Source organism: Echinops telfairi, unplaced genomic scaffold (assembly GCF_000313985.2).
Source record: "Echinops telfairi isolate 266 unplaced genomic scaffold, ASM31398v2 ScPeMD7_7469;HRSCAF=8507_1, whole genome shotgun sequence".
Classification (NCBI taxonomy): Eukaryota; Metazoa; Chordata; class Mammalia; order Afrosoricida; family Tenrecidae; genus Echinops; species Echinops telfairi.
The window spans coordinates 54087415-54114542 of record NW_022111373.1 but is presented as its reverse complement, the minus strand read 5'-3'; the positions used below and the strand labels follow the sequence as shown (position 1 = coordinate 54114542).

The window sequence follows — 27128 nt, the reverse complement described above, 5'->3', positions numbered from 1 at the left end:
TGAGCGGGAATATTGCCCTAAAGGCTTGGTGGGTCCATATGTGCTCCACTCTCTCTTCCTCCCCTTTCATTTGCTCCTGTGCACCACTTCTTTTGTAACCTCATTTGGAATTACTCAAATGTTTATAAAATAAATAATTAGGCACACATGGGATGGCCCATATGTTTCACTTTGCCCGTGGCAATCCTGGTTAGGGCTACTGACCTGGCATTAGTAATTACGGTGATAATAATAATAATAAAAGTTCCCCTCTGAGGGATTCTGGAGAGTTTTCATGACTGTGCCCTTTTGGAAGCAGATCATTAGGCTTTCCTTCTGAGGCCTCGCTGGCTGGATTCAACCTGCCAACTTTTGGGCCTGTAGCTGAGTGCTTAACCACTGTGCCACCTGGGGACTCCCTTTAAGCTGTTAACGTATGCTTGATTAGATGACAAATTATATGGTCGCTTTATGTGTAAGTACAGCACAGAAGATAAATGTTAGAAGTAAAGTTTGACAAGTTTCATTTTACTGGCTGTTTTGCTATATATATATATGCATGTATGTATATATACATACATGTATATATACATACACACATACATATACATACATATATATATATATCCTGATCCTATAAAGCAATCCCAATAAAGATAACCAACTAGGAAAACAGGCAAGATGTATTTCAAAAGGTTCCTAAATTCAAAACTTCAGAGCAAACCTGAGCACTTGTGTCGAGCCCTTCACAGACAGACATGCAGCCTCCCACCCTGGGTAGGTAAACATGGCCAGCTGGATGTCCACTGTAGCAATAGGCTAAGACAACATTCCCTTTTCCTGTGCTTTGAAGCCCGAGCTTCAATTCTCACAGTCTTTGTCTAATTTCAGGAAGGAAAAGGCTCTCCACAGGCGAGGACACCGAGGGATAGGGTATGTAAACTGAAACTTCTTGGGTCACATGCATTTATGAAGATAGGTCTCCAGCCACCAGTTAGGGAATGGCAAGTCATGATTTATTATTACAGGCAGCCAGAAGAGAGCAGTCATCACTTCCTTTTTCTCTCCTGCCGAGAGCCCACCGCCACGTGCAGGCTCCCGCAGCAACAAGCCAAGAAAGGCAGGCACAGGCAGGTTTACATGGGAAGGAGAGGGAAAGAAGAGGGAGCACGAAGCAACCGATCGTCAGAGTTGGGACAGAAGAGGAGTGCTTTATGAAGCCCACGATGTGAGTGGGAAAGAAGACAGAAAGAAGGAGTTCCTGAAACTCCGACTCCACCGCTAATCAAGGAAACAGCTGATATCTATTACGAAAGAGAGAAATGCATTTTAAGAAACACACAATATATAAAAGGGGTCACATATTAAGTTGTGTAAGTGATCATCCAGGAGGTAAAAGCCTTTTATTGGAGATTTTTGTTAAGGCTGACTTTAAATAGGCCAGGCATTATAAAGCACAGACTGGAAAATTACCATAAATGTATAAGAAGTAGGAGTCACTGAGTGGCACTGGTCAGCCCTGGACTCTAACAGAGAGGTTGGTGATTCAAATCCTTCCAAAGGCATCGAGAAGTAAAGCCCTGGAGATTTGCTTCTGAAAAGTCACATAGGATTCTTAAACATCCTCTGTAGCAGTTAGTTCTGCACGGGATGTGTGTGCGTGCTGGAATCCACCTGACAACAACTAGCAACGTACAGATTATGAAATTATAAATAAGGACGAAACATTGTTCACCTAAAACAAACAAACAAACAAACAAACAAACAAACAAAACTGGGTTTAGTCCAGGAGGCTCTTAAATAGTCTTCTATGGAAAACCGAGGAAACTTATTAAGAGTTTATAAATGTACAGTATGCCTCCCAAAATAATGTTTCTGACTTAAAAAATCAGCAAGCTTGCTCACAAAACATGGTGAATTCATAAGCTGCTGATGGGGCTGTGGAGGGTAAAATGAAAATGAAGAACAGTATGGCACTATCTCAGAAAGCTAGAAATAGAACTAGCAGTCTTGCCCCTTGGTGCATGCACACATATTTATGCAGCATTATTCACAGAGACCCAGGAGAACTAGATGGTGCCCAGCTACCAGTACCGCCCACTCTAACCAATGATACAATAGAAGGCCCCAATTAGAATGAAGGAAACATGCAGAACAAATGACAAATTCATAGAGAGCAGACATACTGATCTAATACAGATTAGAGACTATTACCCTTTTATTTTTATGTATTGATTTTTTGAGTATTTCCCATTTTCTTTTTTTTAATTAATAAATAATTTTAGTGGGGACTCTTACATATACTATAAGAGTCCATACATCCATTTTACAAATATTGCCATCAACAATTTTAAAACATCATCTTTCTCTTGAGCCCCTTGATATCAGTTCCTCTTTTCCCCCCTCCCTCCCCTGCCCTGCCACCCTCTTGGACACTTAATATATTATGTATTGTTATTTATACATATCTTACCCGCCCATTCTATCCCTTCACCTACAGCCCTGGAAGACATGCTTTTAACTTGGAATGGATGCTATTGCTGGAGGAGAAGTGAGTCTGTTCACATATTTCTCTTAAAATGTTTAAAGTAGAATTTTCCACACAGATGTATGATGTGTTTGAAATTTTACTAACATTTAAAAAAATGTTCTTCTAACAATTAATATTTTTTAAACAAAAATTCCGGTTTCAATCAGCTGTACTGTTTTGAAGACATTTTAAAGACTGTAAATTGTTATCTGACATGTTAGAAAAAGTAGCAGTGTAATTTATCACTTGTTCTAGGCAATATTACCAAACAATTGATTAAACATGATTTTTGACCTTTGGGAAGAACTCACATTTTAAGACAGAAGGCAGCTCTAGAGACATTCTGCTCAGACCCAGTATGATCAGAGGATTTCTTGCTATACAGATTATCTCAAGATACTATCTTTTTAAGTAAAGAGCTAGGTGCAGAATTATCATTTTATAAAGGAAGAAATGGAAGTTTAGAGAATGTAAGTGGCTTCCCAATATTCACAGTTAGTGGGTGGCACAGCTAGATCTTTTCACTCCAAACCCTGACTCTTTACACTCTGGCTACAATTGTATAACATCAGACATTTCTCTTCTGAAATACTTACTGCCCATGTCATGATTTGTTCGCTCCCTTTGTTTCCATTGAAATGGGCAGGCAGAATCACCTTGTCAGAGCAACACCTCAACCTCACTCCGTGCACTGCGACCAGCACGGAAATGGAGCCGAGTACGTGATGGCTGGGCATTTAGCGGTAACTATTTGTAGTATTGGAGAACCGAAACTGTGGTACGGCCTATTGCAGGCTGGGTTCTCTACGAACAGAGATGGGAGTCTGGTATGCAGAGGGTTATTAAGGGGCACCCTTGGGACCAACACCCAAGGTAAGAAGGGGAACAGAAAGTAAGAAAGAGCACAGAGAGAAAAAAGCCCAGGTGATATTTAGGCTTAACAAATAGCCTTGCCCAAGCCCGTGACGAGCCCTCGATCTAGAATGGCCCTTGGGGTGTCCAAAGGTGGGTCCAGATGTCTTGCTCTTTAATTTCCCACATTATTCAGTGGTTGAATGTGGACCCCAGAGTAGCTAAGGCAACCCCTAAGGGGCTAACAGCTGATGCAGCTAAGGAAACAAGTTTCAAAATTATTACATAAATCCACTGAGGAATGATTTGATTTCCTAAACTTCAAATGACACACACATATCAGATACAACCAGGCATACCTGTGAATTCAAATCTGAAATGTATCGCAGGGCAAACAATCCCAAACATCTAATAAAGTATGCAGTTATCACTACTTCTTGTCTACCATGATCATTTCAAACCGGGAGTGGCTGGGAAATGGAAAGGCAGAGTGAGTCTAGCTAGATGCCTGCCTAGGTACTCTGAAATATTTCTGAGATTTTGCCTCTAGACTCAGTGTCATCTGATCCCATTTCTTCAATGGAGGCTCAGGTTTATGCAGCTGAAATGGAGTGACACTGACCTAATTTGCAAATATGGGGAGGGACTTACTTTTAGATTCTAATGCTCATGTTGGCCCACTCATATAGGCAAGTACGGTCAATTCAACCAGAACCACCCAAATATTCTTAAAATAGGATGTGTTATGCAATTGTGGGTTAAAGGAGTTGCTAAACATTGATATCCATTTTTAAGTGGAAAAGTGACACAGTTATTAAAAGTGTAAATCGTGGAGTAAGAATGTCCAGAGAATCCTTCCACCAAGGAATGTCTGCTAAGCTCCCGGGGCTTACGTGCTTGCTTCCACATTCCAGGAGCGCTGTTACTAAAGGATATTTCCACCATGTGACTCCTTGCTAACGGTTAGGTGCTGTCGAGTTGGTTCCTACCCATAGCAACCTATATAACAGAACGAAACACTGCCCAGTCCCGCACACCCTCACCATTGCTGTTAGGTTTGAGCCCATGGTTGCAGCCACTCTGTCCACCCATCTCGGCAAGGGTCTTCCCCTTTTTCGATGCCCCTCTACTTTACCAAACATGAGGTCCTCTTGAAGGGACTTGTCTCTCCTGATCACCATGTCTCAAGTACACGAGATGAAGGACCTGAGGTGGAGTCTAGCTAACTAAGTCCTTACAAGAGCTCTGTAAACACTCACTCCAGTGACCAACAAAGAGGTAGGTCGATTCTTAACTTAGGATTCTTAAATAGAATTCTGATGACATATGAAGGCTTTCTTTTAATGAAAGCATTTCTCCTCTCTCTGAAATGATCAATGAAAGTCTCTTGGAATACGTATTTTGAAATATATTCATTTTAAATAAAAATGGGATTTGGGATGTGTACTCCACAAAACCATAAACACATTAAGTGGGAGAAAAGATGTGGTTGGATTGAAAGTCAATCTTTTCCTCTTTGTATTTGGCTGTATTTTCATTTCACAGATAGAGAATATGCACACGTACTACAAGCAAGAGAACACTTGTAGGTTCACATACCAGTGAACCATAGGCAACAGTCCACATAAATTACGTGTCCTCTATCAATATCCACCCTAATGGAACACACTGGCGTAGCAGTTCAGATGACTAACAGGAAGAGGAAACCTATCATTTTAACTTCTGCTGACAGCTCTGAGGCAGGAGGGCACTGGACGCTTCACACGGAAGAAGGGTCGATGTGTAAGTGAGGGAGAACGAGTCTCTAAATCCCACTTTCCTTCACGTGTCCTTTCCTCAGGACTCCTCTCAGGGATAGTCCATGAGCGGAGTCGATTTGGGGTCTCTACTCCACGATCATTAAAAATTGCTTTAGTTTCACGATCCTGAACTAATTCAAACAGCAAGAATTTAAAATAAATATACGTAGGCAGTTCCGGATATTTAATAAGCATCAGTATTTATTATGATAGAGAGCAGAATTTTTGTTACATCACACCTTTTGTTAAGTAGCCAATTTAGCCAATATGAAACCCTATAAAATGGTAAAGATATAAAAAAGAGTCAGCAGTTCACTAATTTAGAAAGTCAATTAAATGCCACTGTTTCATATCAGGTTAATTACTTCATTTACATTTTAAGAATTTTAAAGCAGCGCATGAAAGGTGACAGATTGACAGCACTGGAGACTGAAATTATTACACGATTTCACTGAGCGTTGGCCATATAAAAGGCAATATACAAAACAGAATTATACATAGGTTTTACCTAGTGTGTGAAATACAGAGACATCATACAGAAATAGGAAAATCAGATAAATGTTTTCAGAAAAAATACTTTACTGAGTAGGGAAGGTGAAAGGGAAGTGGTAAATCGCTGGATCATGTCTCTTGCTCGTCTAGGCATCTATGTATGAAAGGACAAAGGTCAAAGATCAATACAACAGTGAATGCCAGTCAAGAGAAGGGAAAATATGGAATCTAGGTCAAAGAAAGAATCGCAGTGACTCCCTGGGGTAAGATTTATTGAACTCGGGGGTAAAATACGGCGGAACGGAAAGGGTCACTATCTCGACAGAGCACACAAGACAGGCATTAGAAGGAAGAACAGGTGTTGGGCCTGCAGACGTCTCCCTAGGAGCCCAGCCTGACACTTCACATTGCGAAACTCCGGGACGGAAGCCACCAGGCAAAACTTTGTTACCACATGGTTCAGAAAAGCAAGGCTTCTCAAATGCATCCCTTTCCAATACAATCACCCCAATACTATGATTTTGTAGTATACACACTTCTTAAACAGAAAAGGGAATGCACCCGTCGATGACTTTCCAATAACGAAGTATTTCTAGATGGTAATTTCCCGGCCAGTGGTGACTAGTGGGTTACCAGTTCGTCAGGTCAGTAGTTCAATACCTCCAGCTGAGAAACCTGAGGCTCTCTCCTCTCCTTTCTACTCCGGGAAAGATTTGCAATCCCGGAAGGAGGCCCACTGGGAAGTCCTCCTCTGTCTTACAGGGTGACTATCACTCGGAATCTACTCGAGGACAGTGATCTGGGGTTTTGTGTGTTTGTGTGTGTGATGATACTTTGCTGCTGATGCCACTTTTTATTCAGTTTGGGCAATAGGAGTTGGTGGGGTGGGCATTAATACCCTAACATGTATATTGTACGAGTCGCACAAACAAAGCAATGCCATCTCCTCGGGTCTTTCATAGAAAGTGGCGAATTGAACAAGGCCACGGTGGTTGCTGGGACCCGGGAACAACGTGGGCACAGTAACATCACGTTGAAGGAGAGAATGGACAGTTGTCGGATGTTAGGTATCACTCAGTCCCCGTCCTTCGGTGTAGAGACGCCAACACGGGTGAAGGGGCCGGAGGAGCAGCGATGGAATAACCTCGGCCTTGACTCTGGCGGCCTTCGCTGCTCACACGCTCTTTCTCCCCCTCCCCCGCTCAAGAGCACGTGGCCACCATCCCCTTAGCGACACGTCCGAATGTGTTGCTTCCACGTGATACCCTCGGCTCTGAAGTAACTCACTTTGAGGCAAGTTTGGGGTTGCAAGGCCAAGGTCAGCTTGAGACGCATGAGCTGCCTTCACGCCGTGGACAGAAAGGCTGTTGTTTTGTTCTTTTTCCGATCAATTTGGCAGGTCAAGTCCGTCAAACTGGGTTCTTCACGTAGATCCTGCCTTACTATGGAAATGAAGGTGGAAGCATTCATCTTTGTCAGGAATTATGTCAAATTATTCAAATGTATTGGTGCATTACAGCAAACATCGCAGCTGATGCACAGCTCAGTCGGATGTTTCCTAGCGGACACTTCAGGCTCTGAAGAGCCAACGTGGCAGCAGCGGCCGCTCTGGGGCAGAGACGTGTGCCTGGAGGTGGGGTCTGCAATTCAAGCTCTTCGGGTGAAAACCTTTCAAAGCGGCTGAGCGTTTCCAACATGAAAGCCTAGCCCTTCATCTACTGCTGCCCCTCTGCCTGGCCCTGGCCCTCTCTCTGGACTCCTAGGAAGCCAGCAGTCTCTAAGACCCTTGCTTTCTGTCAGCTTCCATTTTTCCCAGCGACTCACCATAGCCTTCATATTAACGCTGTTTCTCTGGCTTGGGGTAATAAGCGATTAGTGAGATGTTCATGTTATTCTTTGCTGTTCTACACCCAGCCAATGTCTCAAAAATTAATGCAAGTATATCCAGATCTGAAATTAACTTTTTATAGCCAAAAGCAACATCCTGCTAGGAGGGGGAAAACTTATTATAAATGGGCCAGCATCTGATAGCTTGTAGATGGTTAGTACCAGGAAAATAACATTTTAAATTATAAAACGTTGAATATAACCCACGCCTCTCCATATTGATTAATCAGTGTTTTGTTTATGTACTGATAAGGTCTAACGAGGTGGTATCTATTCTTAGCAAGTGACAGATGTATTACTAAAGATCAGAGATGACCCTGAATTGCCTAATGTTCTTCAGTAGAAGTAATTTAAAAAGAAAAAAATGTTTATAATAAAAATAACAGCATTTCTCTAGGAACCACGTGGTAACTTTGGAAATATTCTTTACTAACAGAATTATACATGCTGTTCTCAAATGTATATATGGAAAAGTAGATCTGATATAATAAACACTCACACTATCAGTAGGTCACTTTGAAAAATTAAAGCAGAAAAAAAAAATCAACCTATGATCTCACCATTTCTCTGTAGAAGATTTAAAAACTAATTTCTCATTAAAATTTTCATTTAGTAGAAACCAATTTTGTGTGCCCCAAGTAAAAATATTTGACCGATTTCATTTAAAACTGCATGGTCAGACATTTACTGGTGCTACAAAGCCAAGCTTGGACCACACTCTCTGTTTCGGTTTTCTGTTTGTAGCAAGGAGATGAAACATCTGCATGAAAACTTTAAAACCTGTAAAAAATTCTAATTATTCATGTTAAGAATTAAGATTTTCAGCTCATAAAAAGTAGGGCACGAGAAAACTCTATTTTCAAATGTATAAGATACGGTTAGATTCTAGAGAAAAGGAATATGAAATTGGACCAGCCTGTTGTGGTTCTGACTAATTAGGAGGACTGGGTAAGAGAACTTTCTATAGTCTGTAGGCTAATGGTGGCTTTCCAGAGGGGGGGTTAGTTGGAGAAAGAGAAGGATGGTTTTACTTGAAATGTGTAATTTTAAACCTAACGTAAAAATGTTACTTTTCTTGGAGAGGACACGTCATGCCAGAGTTTGAGGCATCGGTACCTGTGTGTGGAAGAACAGCAAGATCCCAGTGAGCAAATAGTAGTGTTTGATGTTGAGAAGATTTCAAACCATCATGTCAAATGAAAACTCTTAGCTCTGTCTGCTGTCACTTTACTTTCCACCAATTAGCCACAGTCGTCGCTTATACATATCGTTTTGAATGGGGGCACAGATATTTTCCTCTGCTCCTTTTTAAGTGATCGGATTACACGAAGGATCAAAAACAGTCTTTCACCTGGGTTTAAAAGACCATAGATCATTTTGAACTGGCAACATGCTGGAGATTATAAACACGATCACAGCACTACATTGACATCAGCAAAAAGGGACAACTTATGGCTATTCCTTCTTGTCCTTTGCTTATCTTTCCTTGACCTTCCCCCGAAGGAATCACACTAGCTCCTGAAGGCCTCTCCCACTTGATTCCTGCAGCGCTTCCTCACACTGGCTGGGAGAGGCACGGCTGGCACAGGATCTAAACCTCCTCCCTGGGCAAACGTGCCCTTCTGCTTTCCCAGGACTGACATTTCCAGTGTGGGTGTGGGGGGGAAAGTTACTGCATGGGACACTGGCTACTGTGCTTGTTGGTGAGAACCCATCGTTCAACCCTTCTTGTCAGCATTGCAACAGCGTTAGAACAAAACCAAAATAACAAAGAATTCTACAGTCCAGCGTTCTCGAAATTCAATTGTTAATTAAAAAAAGAGCACACAAATCAGCTGAGTATTTTTACACAGTTCCCGAGGAAAGATGCAACTGAGGATAAGCAGTGCCCCCTAGTGTCAATAACCACAGACAATAAAAGCTAAGGAAAGTTAATAATGTTATCTGCATTAAAATTATTTAAAGTATATGCATGTAATAAATTATAAATTTATCATTCAAAATTTTAAATATACAAGTATATAAAAGCATACTAAGCAATCACTATTTAATGTTGATTTGCTTAGTTTCACACACGCACACGCATATGCACACGCACACGCACTTACACACACACTGACATGGCCAAGATGTCCCCAGTGTTCCAGGCAGCTTGGAAAAAGGAGTCCCCCCACCGCAGCAGGCCGTGCAGGAAGCGGGTGTCAGCAAGCCCTGCTGACTCACTCACTGTGAAGACATCTAATCGGGACTGCTGACTACACACAATACGGGCAGCATGGTCTGAATGGCTACACAGGAATGACCAGAACGGAGTCCGACGGTTTCAAACCCATCAGAAATTGTCATTAAACCTGTTATGCGTGTTTAGACATTTCTCTATCTCTTTTTGTTAATGGAAGGTTATTTAACCTGTATCCGACACTGGTTTTGAAAATGCTGTAACTTTGTGCAAATTCTGAATCCTCCGACCTGAATTTTACATACACATAAATACAATACACTGTCCTTTTTAGTAGGAATATGCAGCACACTAATTTTAAGTCTTAAAAAATATATATACCTTATGGTTTAAAAGTTGAGAAAAATTTTTTTATCATATAATCTAATACCCTAAAACAGGATTTTTTAAAAGGTCAATGTGGCAACTATAGAGGGATATATAGCACAAAAAGGTGACGTGAACTCCTTGTTCTGTGAAATACTTAATCTATGTCACTTATTTGCCAATAGGAGTTTGGTCATAGTTACGTAGTGCCCTCAAATAGGGGCAAAAAGAATGAAGAGAAAACGAAACACGCACATGAAAACTGTGTAAAGCAAGACATAGAGAAAGAAGCCAAGAGGACTGTGTGCACATGACTCAAGGAAAGCAGCTATTAAATGAAAGACAAATGAACAGAAAATCTCATTACTACTTAATTTTATTAGCATAAAAATACAAGGCAAAAAAAGTTCAGGGCTATTTAAAATATGCATTTATATAGGAAACCAAGAACTATTATTCCACAGAAACCTAAAATGCAAATACAACTAGTTTTGCATTTAAAAAAGACAGGAACATAATTAGGCTTTTAGGAGAAGCTTCCAACATATGTTTGAACTGCTCCATCTTCACAATGAGGGAGGTGCAAATGCAGTGGTGCAGTGGGCGGGAGACAGGGTCCAAATGGAAGGTAAGAGCAGATAGGTTTGTAGGCTCTACGAGGACTTCTTGTTGAACCAGAAGCAGAAACCTTACTGATTTAACTGTAGGGGAAATGCTCTACAAAACCTCCGATGAAGTATTTTATTTATTTATTTTTTAAAGAACTTTAACTTTGGCTGGGCAACACAAACCTTACTTGTATCAGGTTTTGGGCAAACTTAAGAAGGATTTAAAGCCCAGAGGTTTAGTCGGAATGCACATATTAATGTTCATATGTTAATTGTACTTATATGTATTTTGTTACTTCTCATGAAAGTTTCTACAGAAAAAAATTGTTATCCTACATCAACAATAACAGGTATCTGCTTGTTAGGTGCTAGTGAAGACCCAGAGTTGTGTATTTAATCAGGAGGGAAAAGGCCGAGTTTCTCCCTGCACAACCATGACTTGATACTACAACGGACACTAAACTTCAAGGGATTTCTGGCAATTCTTCAGTAGTTACAACATTATACATGGGCTGTTGTTGGGGTCTTTTATGTTAAAATGAAACCGGCAAATTTCTGTGTTTATGGATACTTATAGTTTCATATTTAATTCCATTCTAAATGTTTGTTTTTGATGTAGACAGAAAGTGATGTGAAATTTCCACTCCTACCCCATAACTCATGTATGTCAATTCCCAAAGACCCAAGAAAAAGAGAGGATGAGTTCTAAAGACTAAAGGATAATCAAAGACCATTAAGAAAAGCGTCCAGTTTGGGAGATGAAAATGAATGACTTCCATGACACTTTGTAGACACAACCCAGAACATTTCTGTGTGTGTGGATTAGGGGGAGGAATGAGCAAATGCTCAGGGACAGTCTTTCTTGCTGTAGAAATGAGACAGGACAAAGGTAAGCAGGTCCATTTCTACTGTATATAAAAGATGCTGGGTTAAGATGCTGGTGAAGCTACGCTGTATACAAACAGAAATAGTGATTAATCGCATTATCATTCCTACAAAATAATTTTTTTCTTTAAGGGAGAGGGCTTGTAACCCATGTACCCTATTATCAACGAGATGCCCAGAACTATAGGTGATTCTTCCTTAGAACGTCTCAGATGAAGGAATTTGGAAATGCCAATTTTCTTTTACATACGTGTTAACAATTAAAAATGAGAAGATTCTTATGCAAGTACTTAGATGTAGGAAGAGTATAAAAGATAATTTCAAAGGAAGGTTATTTCCTGAACATGTATGTATTCATCCTAGCAAGTAACCATGTCTTCATCCATATGTTATCTGAAAGATTATTAAGAATTCCCCATATATTTAAACAATCATACATATGTATCACATGATTGAGAATAATAAAATTTTAATCAACAACTCTCATTATACTGAAAATATTTTTTTCAAGATAATAAAGCAAAACCGTACTATACTTTTCATATAATTCAGTATTATTAAAAGTTGGAAAGAACTGATGTAGAATAAAGCAAATATTTTTTTTTATGTAATTTGTTCAGCCACAATATTTAAAATACTTTTTGGACCTGCTCATGTTGACCAAAAGTGGTTAGTATTTGCCTATTCACGAAGATATGAGTGAACACGTTTATGTTATCTTGGGGGCTGTGAGTAATAATAAAAGAAGGGTAGGGTAGTAAATTATCATTCTACTCAGAAATTATATAATCTTTGATCTATCTGTTTCATTTTTCAGAAAAGTAAAACTTTTACATAAAGTATATCAGCATTTATTTTAGCATCAGGTCTACCTTAGCATTCATTTTAGCATTAGGTCTACATTTTAATACTCTTAAAAATCTAGGAATTTGTATGTACAGTGATTTAAAAATTAGTTACAGTTAAAAATAAAGTTTTAAGCAAGTAAAGGTATGTCATCCTATGGCACCTCCTGAAAGAGGGGCATCGAATTTGACTTTACTAATCAAGCAGCAACAGAGCGCATACAGACGTGTATACGGGTCCATATACAGGGATTTTATAAAGAGATGTACTTTTAAATCTACATTAATGATTGATTATTGCTATAAAGCTATTAGGGTATTATTTGAAATTCTCAGACTGGCAAAAAACCTGGTAACTTCTAGAAATCAATCTAAGTAAATACGAGGAGGCTTCAAAGGTTCATGGAAAAATTCTATTGTCTTTTAATTCCATTTCTCCATGAACTTTCTTGGGAAGCTCCCTCATATAGGATGCTTTGTCAAAAGAAACTAAATAGTAAGACGACTGAAATCATTCTCACTTCTATCGTTTGAAAACTGCGACTATTTCCATATTTGAAAAGTCACTAGCTTTGCTTCCTCCGTTTTTATAGGCAAAGGTAACAGATCTCCTCGGACAAGTTTCTACCAACGCTTTCATTGTCGTCACATGCCCTGGCACGTCACGGCAAAGCGCCCTGCTTTCCCCAGAAATGCTCTCCAGAGAACTTGACCTCAGTGACCATCATAGTCATACTCTGACCAGCATCCTGTCTCTGCAGGGGCGGGGCAGGCAGCAGCCATCACATTGCTCAGAGGCCGACGTCTTCCCTTTTCCACCAAGTGCTGAGTTACCTTTCTCTAATTTTGCTCTACACAGGAGGCTGAATAGGCGGTACAGATTTTGAAGGATGAAATACAGCAATTCTGATGGCATTATATGGCCAAGTGTGTATTTCTACCTCTTCTCAGTTGCTCTGGGTCCCTTGTTTTGGGGGCGGTTGTCTGGGCCCCTCTGGGGTTTGCATGGGCCTCCTGGTTGGTTGTAAGCAGTCCATGGTCCTCCATGTAGCTAAGCAAAAACACGTTCCAGCATCGGAGATGGCTCGTTTGATCGTGCGTTGCTGTGAAATATAGACTCTTGTACTTCTGAGGGAAAAGAGTTTTCTCCACTCATGAGATTATTTTCTATCTAGCAGGAGCTTTAGATATATATGAACTTATTCAGATATGCAAATGTAACCACCAGAGACAAGTAAATCATGCAAGTGATGGACGTTTCATTTTAGCTGGAAAAGCTGTACAAACATGGTACAATTCCATTTCAGAGAGATACACTCGCACCAATTTGAGGTGCTTGGAACACAAGCCGTCATGTGGTATCTAGGGTTCCACAGCCTACATTCAGTTTTGGAAAGCGGTTTTTCAGAACTTGAAGAAGGTTTTCATTTCAATACATCCATAAGAAAATGCCTTTTATTATTCATATTTTAAAAATCCACTAAACTTAAGAGTAAATCTTCAGAAAATAATTATGTCCTTGCCATTTGGATATTTTTTCATATTCTTGGGATATGAAATTCATAGATGGGCTAGTTAATCTCCAATGGCCCACAAGTCTAATGTTTCCAAATCAGGTGATATTTTCTAATACATATGTTATTCGCATTAACAATAACTTTCTTTCCTGCACTTCCATTTGCTAACACGTTTCATGTAAATGATCCATATACCTACCTCATTGATGTTATAGGTTTATCAGACGTCTTGAAATGGCAAATGGTGTTTTCTAACAACTTGATGTAGTTATTGCCATTGCATGATAAATATATAATTCCCTCCACTTTTCATTTTAAAGTATGAGTTCTAGCATTTCTGAAGTAAACAGAAGGAATGTGATGGCTGATGTTTGGGCATGAACCTTAAAAGTGGAATTATTAACGGAGAAAAAAAGGCTCGACAGTTCAGAATGAAACCACAGTGACGCCAGCTAGTGAAGGAATTGAGGCGATGTTTTCCTGATGGGTTTCACTTCTATCCTACAGCAATTTTCAGAAATACTGATCTGTTTCATGAAAATAAAGCAGCATATATGAAAAAGTCCTGATTTGCCGTGTTACTAAATATGCTTTCAAAAACCATTAAGGAATTGTTGGAGCAGAGTTTAATTACTAACAGCACAATAATCAAATTTAATCATGACATATTTCCTTATCTTTGCCAAAAGTAATCCTTATAAATTCATATACCCTTTAAGAAAGCAGCAGGCTGGTTGGGAGCAGGACTTTGCCCTGCATCACGACAGAAGCCTACCTCTGCCTCACCAGTCCCTCCTTGAAGCCTAAAGAAGCAGGGTGGGGGGCAATGGGCACTTTCTTGATAATTAGCTGGGTAGGCAAATATGCTCTTTGGCAGACAATGTAAATGTTGATTTAGGGACCAGCCAATAAGGAGTGCTAACTGCAAAACATTCATTGCTCAATTCCTCACAGATTTGGTTGAAGACATAATCTTTAATCTCGGGTTTCCATTGTAGTACAATACATGCCATCACTGTAAGAGTTATGATATGATGAAATATATCTTGCCCAGGCCTGTTGTATAACTGCTTAACTACTACCATATTTGATAAACATATGGTGCTCACATTAATATTACTAATAAGGAGGAATAGCCCCAGGGCAGTAATCCTAAACCATTGGTTTATAGTAAAACTAAGAAAACTCCTAGTTTCTCAAAATCCAGCAAACTAAGGAATCTATAAAGATATAGAGACAAGTGGTAGCCTATCAGAAACACCAGTAAATTTTAGTTTGTCTACATTTAAGAGATCATCTTTAAAGAAAATGGTTTTAAGCTGGAGGAAACACTGTTTTAAAAACAAAAATAGCACAAGATAAGAGGCATACACTCTGGCAATCTTCTTTAACATAGCTTTTCAAATATCATCTAGTCTACAGTGCACTCAAAGTGCAGAAGCATCCAAATTAGAAAAAAGCGAGAAAGGGGGAGAGAGAAACAGGAGAGAGCGAGAGCCGTGCAAAAAGGGCCTGTACTCCAAGGATCATCTGAATACAATGGAGACGTCTGCAGTAAAGTTTTACCTTTTCCCTAGCACGTTTGAGATGAACTCAGTACAACACTGTCTTCAAGAAAAGACAGAGTGATCAATGCAAGAATACGTCAGGCTGCCATGGACAGGCCAATCAATGCCAGAGAGAACCTTGCCCAGGGCCTTATGCAAATAGAGGCACGTCCTGCAACCTAGGGAGGGAACATGCGCAATAGATCAATTGAATCTAAAAAAACCTTACAGCTATATCAGCTTCAGACAGTAAATATATACTGATGAATATCTCCCACTTCTCAGGAATTCTAAAAGTAGGTTGTTTTTAATAGCTAGTTAAAAAAATCTTCCTGGGATGTGGAGTGCAGCAAAGATGAAGAAAATATCATGGGAGAAAAACTCAATATCACTTTTAAGACGGTGCAAATAAAATTCTGATTTCTTAAAACTCCTTGGCATCTCTGAATTTTGCTGACATTTCACAAGGTTAAGTTTTAAGTGTGTTTGTATTCATGAGCAAGACATAAAAACCTAAAAAAGCAAATACTGTCTAAGGTAGTTCTTCAATAAGGAACAAATTAAAAATGTTACAGGAGAAATAACTCAAGATATAAAATTACAGTCATCATTCGCAGGCTAAAAACTCATCCTATCACCGAGGATTATTCTCCATGCTGGCTAACCTATTGATACAGGAGGGGGTTGTCTTTTAAAGTTAATGTCTGTATCTCAAGAAAAATCACTCTAAAGTCTGATCAGAATGTATAACGAGCTTGAAAGCTAGTTAGTACAAAAAGCTCCGACCGTGTCAGAGAGCCTAGAAGGAAAGTCAGGTGGTTTGTAAAGCTACAGCAAAAAATGTTACATTATCGTCTTTAGGGGAATATTTGAGTGTGAAATTATTCCTAAAGTACAGGTATAGTTATTTATTTTTTAAGCCTATTGGCTTTTCTCAGAAATGTCATATGAAAACACACACACACACGCACATAAATTAAAAATAATATTCTAAGTGGAAACTATAGCACGATCAACAAATTGCTACGTCCAGGAAAATAAGAAGACCCTACAAATATGTACTAAGAGCTTAATATACTTTGGGCTTTTAAATTTGAAAATTTACCTACAGATACATTTGCTGACAGGTAGTTAGGGAATATATCTATTATTAATGATAAAATACAGAAATTCTTACCTTTAATGATTGATACCTAAATTTTTGTTGACAAAACACCTTATGAAATATGAAAGTAACCATTTAATATAAAGTTCACTACTTATTTAGACATTAAAAAGGATAAAATATCTTCATTATATCCTTAACATTGGTTTATTTAGCTTATAAAATGAAATATGACATTATGCAGGAAGAGTATAACTCCATTTTTAAAATCTTGTTTTGTTTCCTCTAATAATATTCTTCCCCCTAAGACATAACTAAATGGGCGATTTGTTTGATCCTCTTTACTTGGGCTTCAAGTGTTATAAAAAATTTATTATTTTACCTGGCAAAAGCATAGAGATATAAAATCAATGCAATACCATACTTTTATGCCTTTTCAAGTATAAATTACTTGGTGAATTGTTCACAGGAAGTCTAAAAGGCATTGAAGTAGTACATTAATTAAAAGTATTGCGAATGTTTGCCTTTGTGTCAAATTTAACTTTTAATATTAAGAGTTTTGAGCACTCTGGTATTACTAGTGAAGAGGAAGCCCTGCTTTATTAGCAAGTAGTGCACAAAATACAACTGCTGTTTTGATTTTTGTCCAATAGAAATGAAGAAAACAATTTTAGAGCATTATGTTGATATTGTGATAAATCCCAAACCCACTGCTGTCCAGTGGATTTTGACTCATAGTGACCCAGTGGGTCAGACTGGCACTGCCCTATATAATTCCCAACGTTTTTGAATGTTTATGGAAATAGACCACCACATCCGGTGGATCTAAACTACTGACCACCTTGGTTCACAGCTGGGTAGTTCAACCACTCCATCAAAACACATTCAAAATTTAAATATAAATGATTTGGGGAGTGTCTGCTATGTCAATTTTCCACATCTTCTTTCCTCTTCACGAGTCAGGGTAATCAAAAATCGATTAAAATTGAAAGCCTACTGGAAGGCAGGGAAAAAAATTACCAGTAAATAAGATGGAAATTAAAATGAGATTTTCATGTAATTTAATTGAGAAATGCAGAACTGAGTCATGAAATACATGGGGAAAAAACAAATTAGGAAGTATTGGACTTATATTCTTCATAGGTTCTTGATGAGCGGAGAAATAGGTAAAAATCCAGCTGTACCAGAGTTGAGAGGGCACAGGTTTAAAGAGAAAAAATAATTTAAATGTTTCTTACCTATCAAATGGAGATGACAATTGTTATTGCCTCATCCAGTTATTATGAGCGAATGAGGTAACGTGTACTAACTGCTTAGAAGAGTGTCTGTTGCACACTTACTATCACTTAAGCATCAATGATGACGCTGATCAGGAAGAACAGCTGACCAACCTTCTGATTTGTACGGCACATATAAAACGAGGGGGACCCCACCAAAACTTGGGCAGAGCTTTCCCTGTACACATTTCTCCCACTAGGGGAGCATCCAGCAACTCACTCTGAGTGAGTGCACTCAGTGGCATCACCTGAGAAGGTTCTCTCTGGTCACAGTGAATTTTTTCATAAAAGTAGTTTCACTAGCACTTCGTTTTTTGTGTTGGCCAATGTAAGAGAACAGCATGCAGCTGTGAAATTTTGTTTCCTGCTGGGAAAAAATGCTGCAGAAACTGTTGTGATGTTGAACACAGCTTACAAGAACAGCGCTATGGGAAAATTCAAGTGTTTGAGTGGTTTTCTCATTTCAAAGAAAGGTGAAATATTGATTGATGACAAACCTCATTCTGGACATCTGCCAACTTCCCAAATGGACAAAAATGTCGAGAAAATCCGCATACTTGTGCTTGAAGACCAAAAACGGACCATTGAAGAGATGGGGAAAGTTATCTGGACTATATTGGAGCTCGGTTCAGCGACTTTTAGTGGAAGATTTGAGAATGAGAAGGGTCGCTATAAAAGAGTGTTGAGTGGAAACATACTGTGCTTTGAAAGACCAGCTCGAAAGCAACCCTGACTGGTGAGGAGACACGGTGCTATTCTTACGACCCCGAAAGCAAGCACCAATCAAGCCAGTGGATGACGCCATCATCACCTTGCCCCAAAATAGCTAGTCAAATGAAATCAAAGATCAAGACGATGCTCATTTGTTGTTTTGGTGCGAGGGGACAGTGCATTTGGAGTTCGTTCCACCACGTCAGGCTGTTAATCAAGTTTTCTCTTTAGAGGTTCTGAAAAGATTGTGTGCCACAAGTGTGCCACAAGAAAGGCCTGATTTGTATAGATGGAGACTGGTTTGGCCATCACGAAAATGCACCAAGTCACACAGCCATCTCAGTGCAAAAAACAGCCTGCTTCTCTTGCCCCACACATCTTACTCACCTGACCTCGAAGGGGCAGATATTTGATGAAGTAGAAGAGGTGAAGAAAAAAAACGCGGGAGGGGCTGTCAGCCAACCAAACAGAAGTGTTTGAAAAATGTTTCCAAGAATGGAATTGTCGATTTGACGAATGTATTAAGTGTAATGGAGAGGACTCTGAAGGTGATAACGTGCACTTGCTTCAGCAGATAGTTCTGTAAAAAATTAAATACATAGCTTTTTTTGGGGGGAAGCTGTGTTTTGGGGGGTACCCCTCATATTAGTTCTATTTTAAAAGTTCACTGTGGAGCCGTAACGGCAGAGTGAGCTGCACACTGAACTGTTAACCACAGAGTTAGCAGATGAAAATTCGCAGCCACTCTACAGGAGAAGGTGAGGCTTTCTTCTTTCGTGAAGATTGAGTCTTCGAAACCTGGGGCCTTCTACTCTGGTGCTCCGGGTCGGAGTCGCGTCAAAGGCAGTGAGTTGGACTTAGTTTGGGTGTGAATTGTTTCAGACTCTGAACTGTTTTATGTCTTCAGGGTTGACTGACAGTTTATCTGGGTTCCATATGATAGCAATGGCAGGGACTCCTACTCTCAGACTCTGTCTCAGAATCAGCTACAAAGTTATCCAGTTTGCTTCAGAATCTAATACCGGGTATTTGAGAAACTTCTATGTCACTACTTGCTGAAGTTTGCAATTAGCTATTTAGATATCCATTGCCATCAAGATGATTCCAAGTTCGAACGACCCCAAAGAAGAAAGTAGAACTTCCCCATATGGCTTTCAAGGCTGGACTCTCTAGAGAAATTGACGGTCACATCTTTCTATCACAGACAGGATGTGAAGTTTGAACCCCGACCTTCTGATTAATAGCCAAAAGCTTAATTATAGTGCCACAGGATAATTTTGATCCACACTCTAAACTCATTGCCATTGAGTCAATGCTGAGTCATAGCGACCCTTATTGGACAGGGCAGGATGGCCCCTGGGTGTTTCCACGAGGGTAACTTGGGGAATAGAAAACCCGGTCTTTCTTCCATGGAGTGGCTGCCGGCTTCGAACTGCTCACCAAAGTTCAACCACAGGGCTCATGCAGTAATTTAGACAGATGATGGGGGAGTGTGTGTGTGTTTGGGGTGTGTGTGTGTTTGTGTGTGCGCAAATGGAAGTAAAACAAAATTTGAAGACGAGTCTACAAATGTAGAAATCATCAATACACTATTAATGCTAGAGGAACTAGGACATCTTTCTGAGGCAAATTGGGCAGAAACACAACAAAGGCAATACAAAGCTGGTAATCTCCCATAATTTGACTCCCATTTGTAGGGCACAGTTTTAAAGAGAAAGTCAAGATTTGTCCTTAGCAGGCAGGCTATTGGGAACATTTAGAAAATCGCTGTTAATAATTACAAGGAATCCATGGATTGGGAAATCAAGATTGGGAATTTCTACTGTGGGATTTAAATTGAGTGTGATTTACCTCTGTCCAGTGCCTCTCCTTTAGAAAGATAAATACCTTTCCTGCCCCCCCACCTCCCTCCCCACCCCCGCCTCCTAGTCTAGATGTCTAAAGAACAGTAAAAAAGTAATTGGATACACATACTAGAAGTAATATTAATAAGTATTTAGGCATAAAATAAGTGTCTTTGAAGCTTGAATATTTTTTTAAAATCACCTGAAACAATAAAGTTGTTACTGAGATAATGAACAGCACTTTTAATGATTCTGGTGGTTCAGCTGCTAAGCAGAAGGCTGGTTGTTCAAAACCACCAGCTTCTTTGCAGCAGAAGACACGGCAGTCTGCTCCTAAGGACTACATACACTCTTGGCAACCCTTCGGGCGCAGTTCAACTCGGCCTCTCTGCTTTTCTGTCTCTCTGGGGCAGAATCACTTTGATGGCAAAAAATGTTGTTCCTGTTTTTGTCTTAGTGCTCTTTAACAAAAATTGTATAATGAAAATTCAGGTTACAGAAACCTCACTGAAATCTGAATATACTAAAGGATAGTTAATAGGTGAACTAATTTCTAGAGTATATGAACATTTATATATTTGGTTTAATCATATCAAGCATAACTGAAATTTGGGGTTAGAGTTAGGCTTGGCTACTTCCTTTGATTAGAGATTTCAGTATCTCTAATAAAATTCAAATAAATTCAGTATCCTGCTTTAATTTTTATATTTACTAATTAATTTCCACTAATGAGCCTTCCAAGAAGTTCAAGCGGAGCACGGGTTAAGTGCTTGGCTGCTAACCAGAAGGTTGGAAGTTCAAAGCCACCATTCACTCTGTAGGAGAAAAATGTGGCAGTCTGCTTCTGGGAAGATGAGCAGCCTTGGAAACTCTCTGGGGGCAGTTCTGCTTAGGCCTATACTGGGCTCTGAGTCCTAATAAACACAGCAGAAACAGTTTTGATTATTTGGGGTAATAATCCTTTCAAGTAATTAAAATATCCGAGTCTCAGACTGCATGTAATTCCTGAATACTCAAAGGTTTTGACTCTAAGGGTCTCTGTTTACCATCTTAAATGATAAACTTTTAAACTCTTGCCCATCTTGCTTTGCATTGTGGCTTTACCGGAGTACTCAGGCCCCAGTTTTATCATTCTGACTCATTCAGCACCATCTAAGAGGTGGCTCTGATATCTTATTTATATAAAAATCTAGGACCAGCAACCATTTATCGAGGGTCTGTCCAACTGTGCAAGGAACCAGAGAAATTATGGCAGAAATCAGAGGAAATAATGGATTCATTTATTCTCTGTCAATTAAAAATAAGGATTTGGACATGACTTAAAGCAAAAGATAGTTATAGATTAGGACACTGAATAAGAGAAAAAGGTTAAGGATAATAAGGGAAACTGAAAAGTAAACAAAACTCTGAGTTCCGAAGAGACAACGATGTATTATATAGTTTTTATTTTCTGATAAAAAGAGCAGAGCAGTTCATCAATGGAAATTCTTGCTTGTACTTAACTCTAAAATAAATTTACTGTAAGAATCTTTACATCAGGGAAATTAACAACATAATGATCTCTTGGCTACCATCCCACTTCACAATTACCTTATTATATTACTCTTCACTTAAATAAGTTTCTCCTTTGGACTATAATGTTCTTGAGGCCAGGGATCATGCATTTTAATGGGCTTCCCAGTATTTACACAAAGTGAAAGTGCTCAGTTGAATAAATAAATATCTTTTCAGCGGTTTTCTAAGACATTTCTTGTTTGACGAGCACAAGGAATCCCAACTTCAATGAGAAATTTCTAAAAAGTCAAACTAATGTGATCCAGGTGGGCTTTATTGTATTCTGAAACCATTCAATGAAAAAGTGAAGACAACTTGCCACAAAAATATTAGGTGAGAGAAAACTAGCACGCACATATGGATTCAAAGTGGCTAATTCTAAAAGTAATTTACTTATAAGAATGTCTGAGTCTAAAGAAAATTTTAGATTCATAGTGTTATCACTTCTGTGTTGTTAGAGGAAGAAACTGTAGCTCTTCTCTTATCTCTCCTATTGCCATAAACAGTTGGTAACTAGTACACCAATGCAAACACTGGGTATCTATTGTTGTTGTTAGGTGCTGTAAGGGGGGCTCCAAATCATAGCAAGCCTCTTTACAACAGAGCAAAACAGTGCCTGGTCCCATGCTGTCCTCCCCAATGTTGTACACGAGTCCATTACTGCAGCTACTATGTCAATACACCTCATTGAGGGTCTTCCTCTTTGTGACAAATCTTTCATTTTACCAACCACGACATTCTTTTTCAGGGACTGGTTACTCTTTATAACATGCCCGCAGTACACGCAACAGAATCTTACCTTCTTAGCTTCTAAGAAGCAATCTTTATGGGAATAGACAGCTCTGTTTCAGATATACTATTCAGAAAATCCTAGGGAGTAGTTCTACTTTCTCCTGTAGGATCCCCAAGAATCAGAACAAATTCCATGGCACTGGGTTTGGTTTGTGTTTGGCCATTAGTGGGTGGCTGCAGACAGGTTCTCTCAGTAGTACTCTGGTCTTAGTCTTGTTTGGGGACCTTCAACACATAAGGATATCGCTGTGCCATGGAAAAGAACAATTTTGGGGTCAAGGCTAATATCAAAATTTTATCAAACTCCATTGGACACAAGGATCATTGAATCTTTGCAATGAGTTTATTACCGTTTTTAGAAGAGTCAAGCATTTTAAAGATGATCAGTAAGACCTCAAAGATGAGTCAAGAGAAAGTAAATCGTCAACCTTGAAGAACACAGAAACTGGCTGAAAGTCAACAACTAGTGAAAGAAGATCACAGTGTTACCAGTGATGTGATTGTTGTGAAGTTGGGATCTCACACAGTTCACTATTTTTTATTTTAAGTGAAGGTTCTGGCCTCAAGAAGCTTTTAGCTTGATGGGAGCCAAAAGCAAAGAACAAAGATTGGCCAATTCAAAGAAATGTCCTTTCAATTGAGATGGAAGCTAATGCAGATGATTTTATGAAATGAATCATAACTAAGGATGAGTCTTGAATCTACATTACAATCCAGCGAGCAAAGCCCAATCAGAAGAGTGGCTTTTGAGAGGATTTGCTGGGTAACTTCAGTTCAAGTGAGAAAAGTCAGTTCAGAATGATATGTTGGCTGTTTTTTGAGATCCAAAAGGGTCACCTTGGTAGATTTTCTTAAAGGGCGCAGGGCAACCACAGAGACTTATTATAAAGAAGTTGTGAGAAATTTGAAAATTGTGTTGGAAAAGGTCACAAGTTGCCCCGAGGAGTTTTTTCATCACAACAGTGCCCCTGCTCATCCTTCAAAGGTAGCAAGGGCTCAATGACAATAACTTATTGCCCCTTGAGTTTATTGTGCCAACCTGGCTGATAAACACACGTGGGGTTAATTGAAGGGCACAGAGATAAATGGCTCGGTGAGTCTCACCTTTCTAGTTCTCAGGTCTTTTACTTTCTGGAGTTTGGACCAGGGTGAAGCTGCCTTAGCCAGGTCCCTGCTTTAGCAGGTGGGGCTCTCTTCCTGCAGGACATCCCTGAGCAGAAGCCACATGAACCTGCCCCAAAGCAGCCCTGGGTGCTGGAGCAGCCGTGTGGAGACCCCTGCCAGTGCTGAGATGCTTCCACGTTCACTGACTCGGCTTTCCTCCTGCAGTCGGCATCATTGCATGTGTTTTGTGAGATGGAGGAGGACTTTGTGGATTGGTGTTGGACATATGGGTTAATGGGCTAATGTTGGACTTGTGGGCTTGGGCAGCACTGGGTTGGGATGTTTTCTTGATGTGCACTTACCTTTTATATAAAACTCTCTCTTATACATGAGTTTCTGTGAATTTGTTTCTCTAATGTATCCAGACTAACACACCCCTCCAAGCTTTTGTGTGTTCTCCAAACAAAAAGAACGGTTTGAAAACAGTTTCCATCCCTTGAGGAGGCAAAAGTGGTCATTTTTGACATGGTGTAAAAACTGAAGAGGGTAGATTTCCTCAGGGGAGGGTTAAAGAGGTAGAAATATGACCTTCCAATGTGTATAGAGGATATGTAGAGGAACAGGAGCTTCCCATTGTGATATTTTTGTTTAGTAAAGCCCTCTAAGGTTTTGTGGCTGTGGTGTAGTGATTTACTTGACATGGCTCTTCCAGCTATCGTCTTTTCCCCACCAAACAACTTTTACCCGATGGCTCTGGGTAAAGAGAAGGTGGGGGAAGATGCTGATAGGATTATATGATTCCACTGTGTATCATTATTAACAGGATAATAAATTGTGATTGTAAAAAGGACCCAAAAAACACCAAAACTTAGAACTCTAATATGGAAATAGGTATATTTTGCCATCATGCTATTTCACATTCAATGGCTAAGGTCAGCAGTTCAAAACCACCAATGCTCCAAGGGAGAACGGCAGAGCTTTCTACTCCTATAAAGATTACAGTCTTGAAAACCCACAGGGGCAGTTCTAGCCTGTCTTTCAGGGTCGCTCTGAGTCAGCATTGACTCGATGACAGTGAGTTTGATTTTGGTGTAAAATGAGCCATCTCAATAGCAGGAAGGTTGAAGAACCAAGAGTCGAGCACATTCTTTGGACCCCCAGAACGCTGCCATTGATCCTTCTTGATCCCAGGGCAGAGAGCTGGGGTGCCACAGAAGCAGCAGAGGAGTGGCAACAGGAGGGCTTCAGCATGGCATAGAACGGTAGGCTTCCTGATCCGCAAAGCAGGTAAAACGGAGGTGTCTTAGACTTGGCGGGCAGTGTAGGGTGCCTCAGGCACTACACTGGAGAGGGTTTGTTTTGCTGACCCACAGAGCTGGTCTTCAAACTGCGGATTCTGGTAAAGTAGTGTGCCATTTGGGCATTTATCAGCATAGCTAAAGGAACTTTCTAACACAGCTTAAGCAAGTGAGAGGCCAAGTGGCTGAGGGGCTGAGGATCCCAGAGAGGCCGACCTTGGGGTATGGCTGAAAAGAGGCTACCCTGACCAGAGATGAATCTTGAGCATTCTAGTCCCAAATTGTAACCTGTTAATGTGAGTATGGTGTGAATTCTGTCAGGTCATTGCAAGGAATGATCAAACCCAGCTAAGCAGTAGAGAGCTGTGGGAGGGCGGGTGGGCAATGGCAGGTCAGGGAGGGTGGAGGGTGGAGGTCCGTCTGCCCTCAGCCTCCAGAGGAACCAGCCTGGAGCAACTGAGGCTCTTGCTGGCGATTGCCTTTCCTTCGTGAGGTTGGAGGCGGTCAGAAGCGGCCCCTCCACATCAGTGTGACTGGAGCAATCCTTTGTAATTTACGCTCAGATATACCAAGCATGCGGTTTTTGTTTGGGTGCCCGGTTGATTCTGACTCCTAGTGGCCAATAGTCTCAGCTGTTTCTCCTCATTCTGAGTAATGCCTCCCCAGCGAAGGAGGTTGAGGCAGCTTGAGGGGCTCATCTTTCCAGCACCGTAACTGCCATCAAGTCATTATCAGCTTTTCGTGATCCCAAAGGACTGGCAGAACCATCCTGTGGGTTTCTGAGACTGTTACTCTTTACTGGAGTGGAAAGCTCCGTCTTTCTTCCAGCAAGTGTGTGGTTGTGAACTGCTGGCCTTGTGGTTAGCAACCCAATGAATAACCACTACCCCACCAGCGCTTCTTATATCTTACACTGGTCCACTGCTATTCATAAAATTTTCAGTGGCTCATTTCTCAGAAGCGGATCACCTGTTCCATCTTCCTTATGCGTATTTAGCCCAGAAGTTCCATTGACGCCTGACCATCATGGAGGCTTTCCTGCTGGTATTGGTAGTATCAGTGGCACATCTCTTAGCATCATACGAACAGGCAAAGCTCCATAGCACAGTAAACTGACAGATTGGCAGGGATACATATACATCCATATGAGTATATATTTATTTTCCCAATGAACTGTAACTAGAATATAATGCATATTCCAACTAGCAGATAACTCCTGATTGATTCAAAGCTGAACCTATTATGTGTTTTGGATACCCAGTCATGGTTCAACTGCTGTTTCTTCCAAAGTCAACCTGTCAGTGGAATTGGCTCCTCCTGAAAGCCAAGAGGAGCCTTGGAGGCACAGTAGGGACGTATTGACTGCTATCCATGAGGTCAGTAGTTTGAAACCCCCATTGTCTCCACAGGAGGAAGATGAAGGTTTCTACTCCCCAAAAGAGTTACAGTCTTGGAAACCCACAGGGGAAATTCTACCCCATCAAGTAGGGTTGCCAGGAGTCAAACTTGACTTGATGGCAATGAATTTTGGGTTTGGAACCCATCCAGAAGAGACCCTGGTGGCACAGTGGTTAAAAGTAGGGCTTCTAACTGAAAGGTTGGCAGTCCAAACCCATGAGCTGCTCTACAAGAGAAAAGATGAGGCTGTCTACTTTCCTAAATATTTACTGCCTCAGAAACCCTATGGAGCAATTCTACTCAAACGGCTGCTCTGAGTTGGAATAGATGCAATGAATATGTTGTTTTTTTCGAGCCCATCAGAACTAGAGTAATGGGTCTGCCTAGATCTAGCTTCCCTTCTTATCTTAATTAACATGGTTCTAGTATTTTCAAGCCTGAGTCTAAAAGTTGGGGCTCAATTTCTAAGACTTATGTCATCTAAAAGCCTTTTCAATTTCAAGTTTAAATAAGAGGTATCATAGTTGCTGGAAAGTTTCTTTGGGAACACACACTGAGT

At 40.2% G+C, this 27128-nt stretch overlaps 1 protein-coding gene across 5 annotated transcripts in view; it reads right to left on the bottom strand.

Annotated features, from left to right (window-relative positions):
- Positions 1 to 27128, bottom strand: part of FAM172A (family with sequence similarity 172 member A) — a 510254-nt gene that overhangs the window by 193889 nt on the left and 289237 nt on the right. The window contains exon 9 of one of the 5 annotated variants that reach the window (XM_045285070.1): positions 5508 to 5806. The exons of the other annotated variants lie outside the window; for them this stretch is intronic. Coding sequence (XP_045141005.1) covers positions 5711 to 5806 — 96 coding nt within the window. The 3' untranslated portion in view covers positions 5508 to 5710. Of the gene's footprint in view, positions 1 to 5507; positions 5807 to 27128 lie in introns of those variants that run through there. 5 annotated transcript variants of the gene reach the window in all.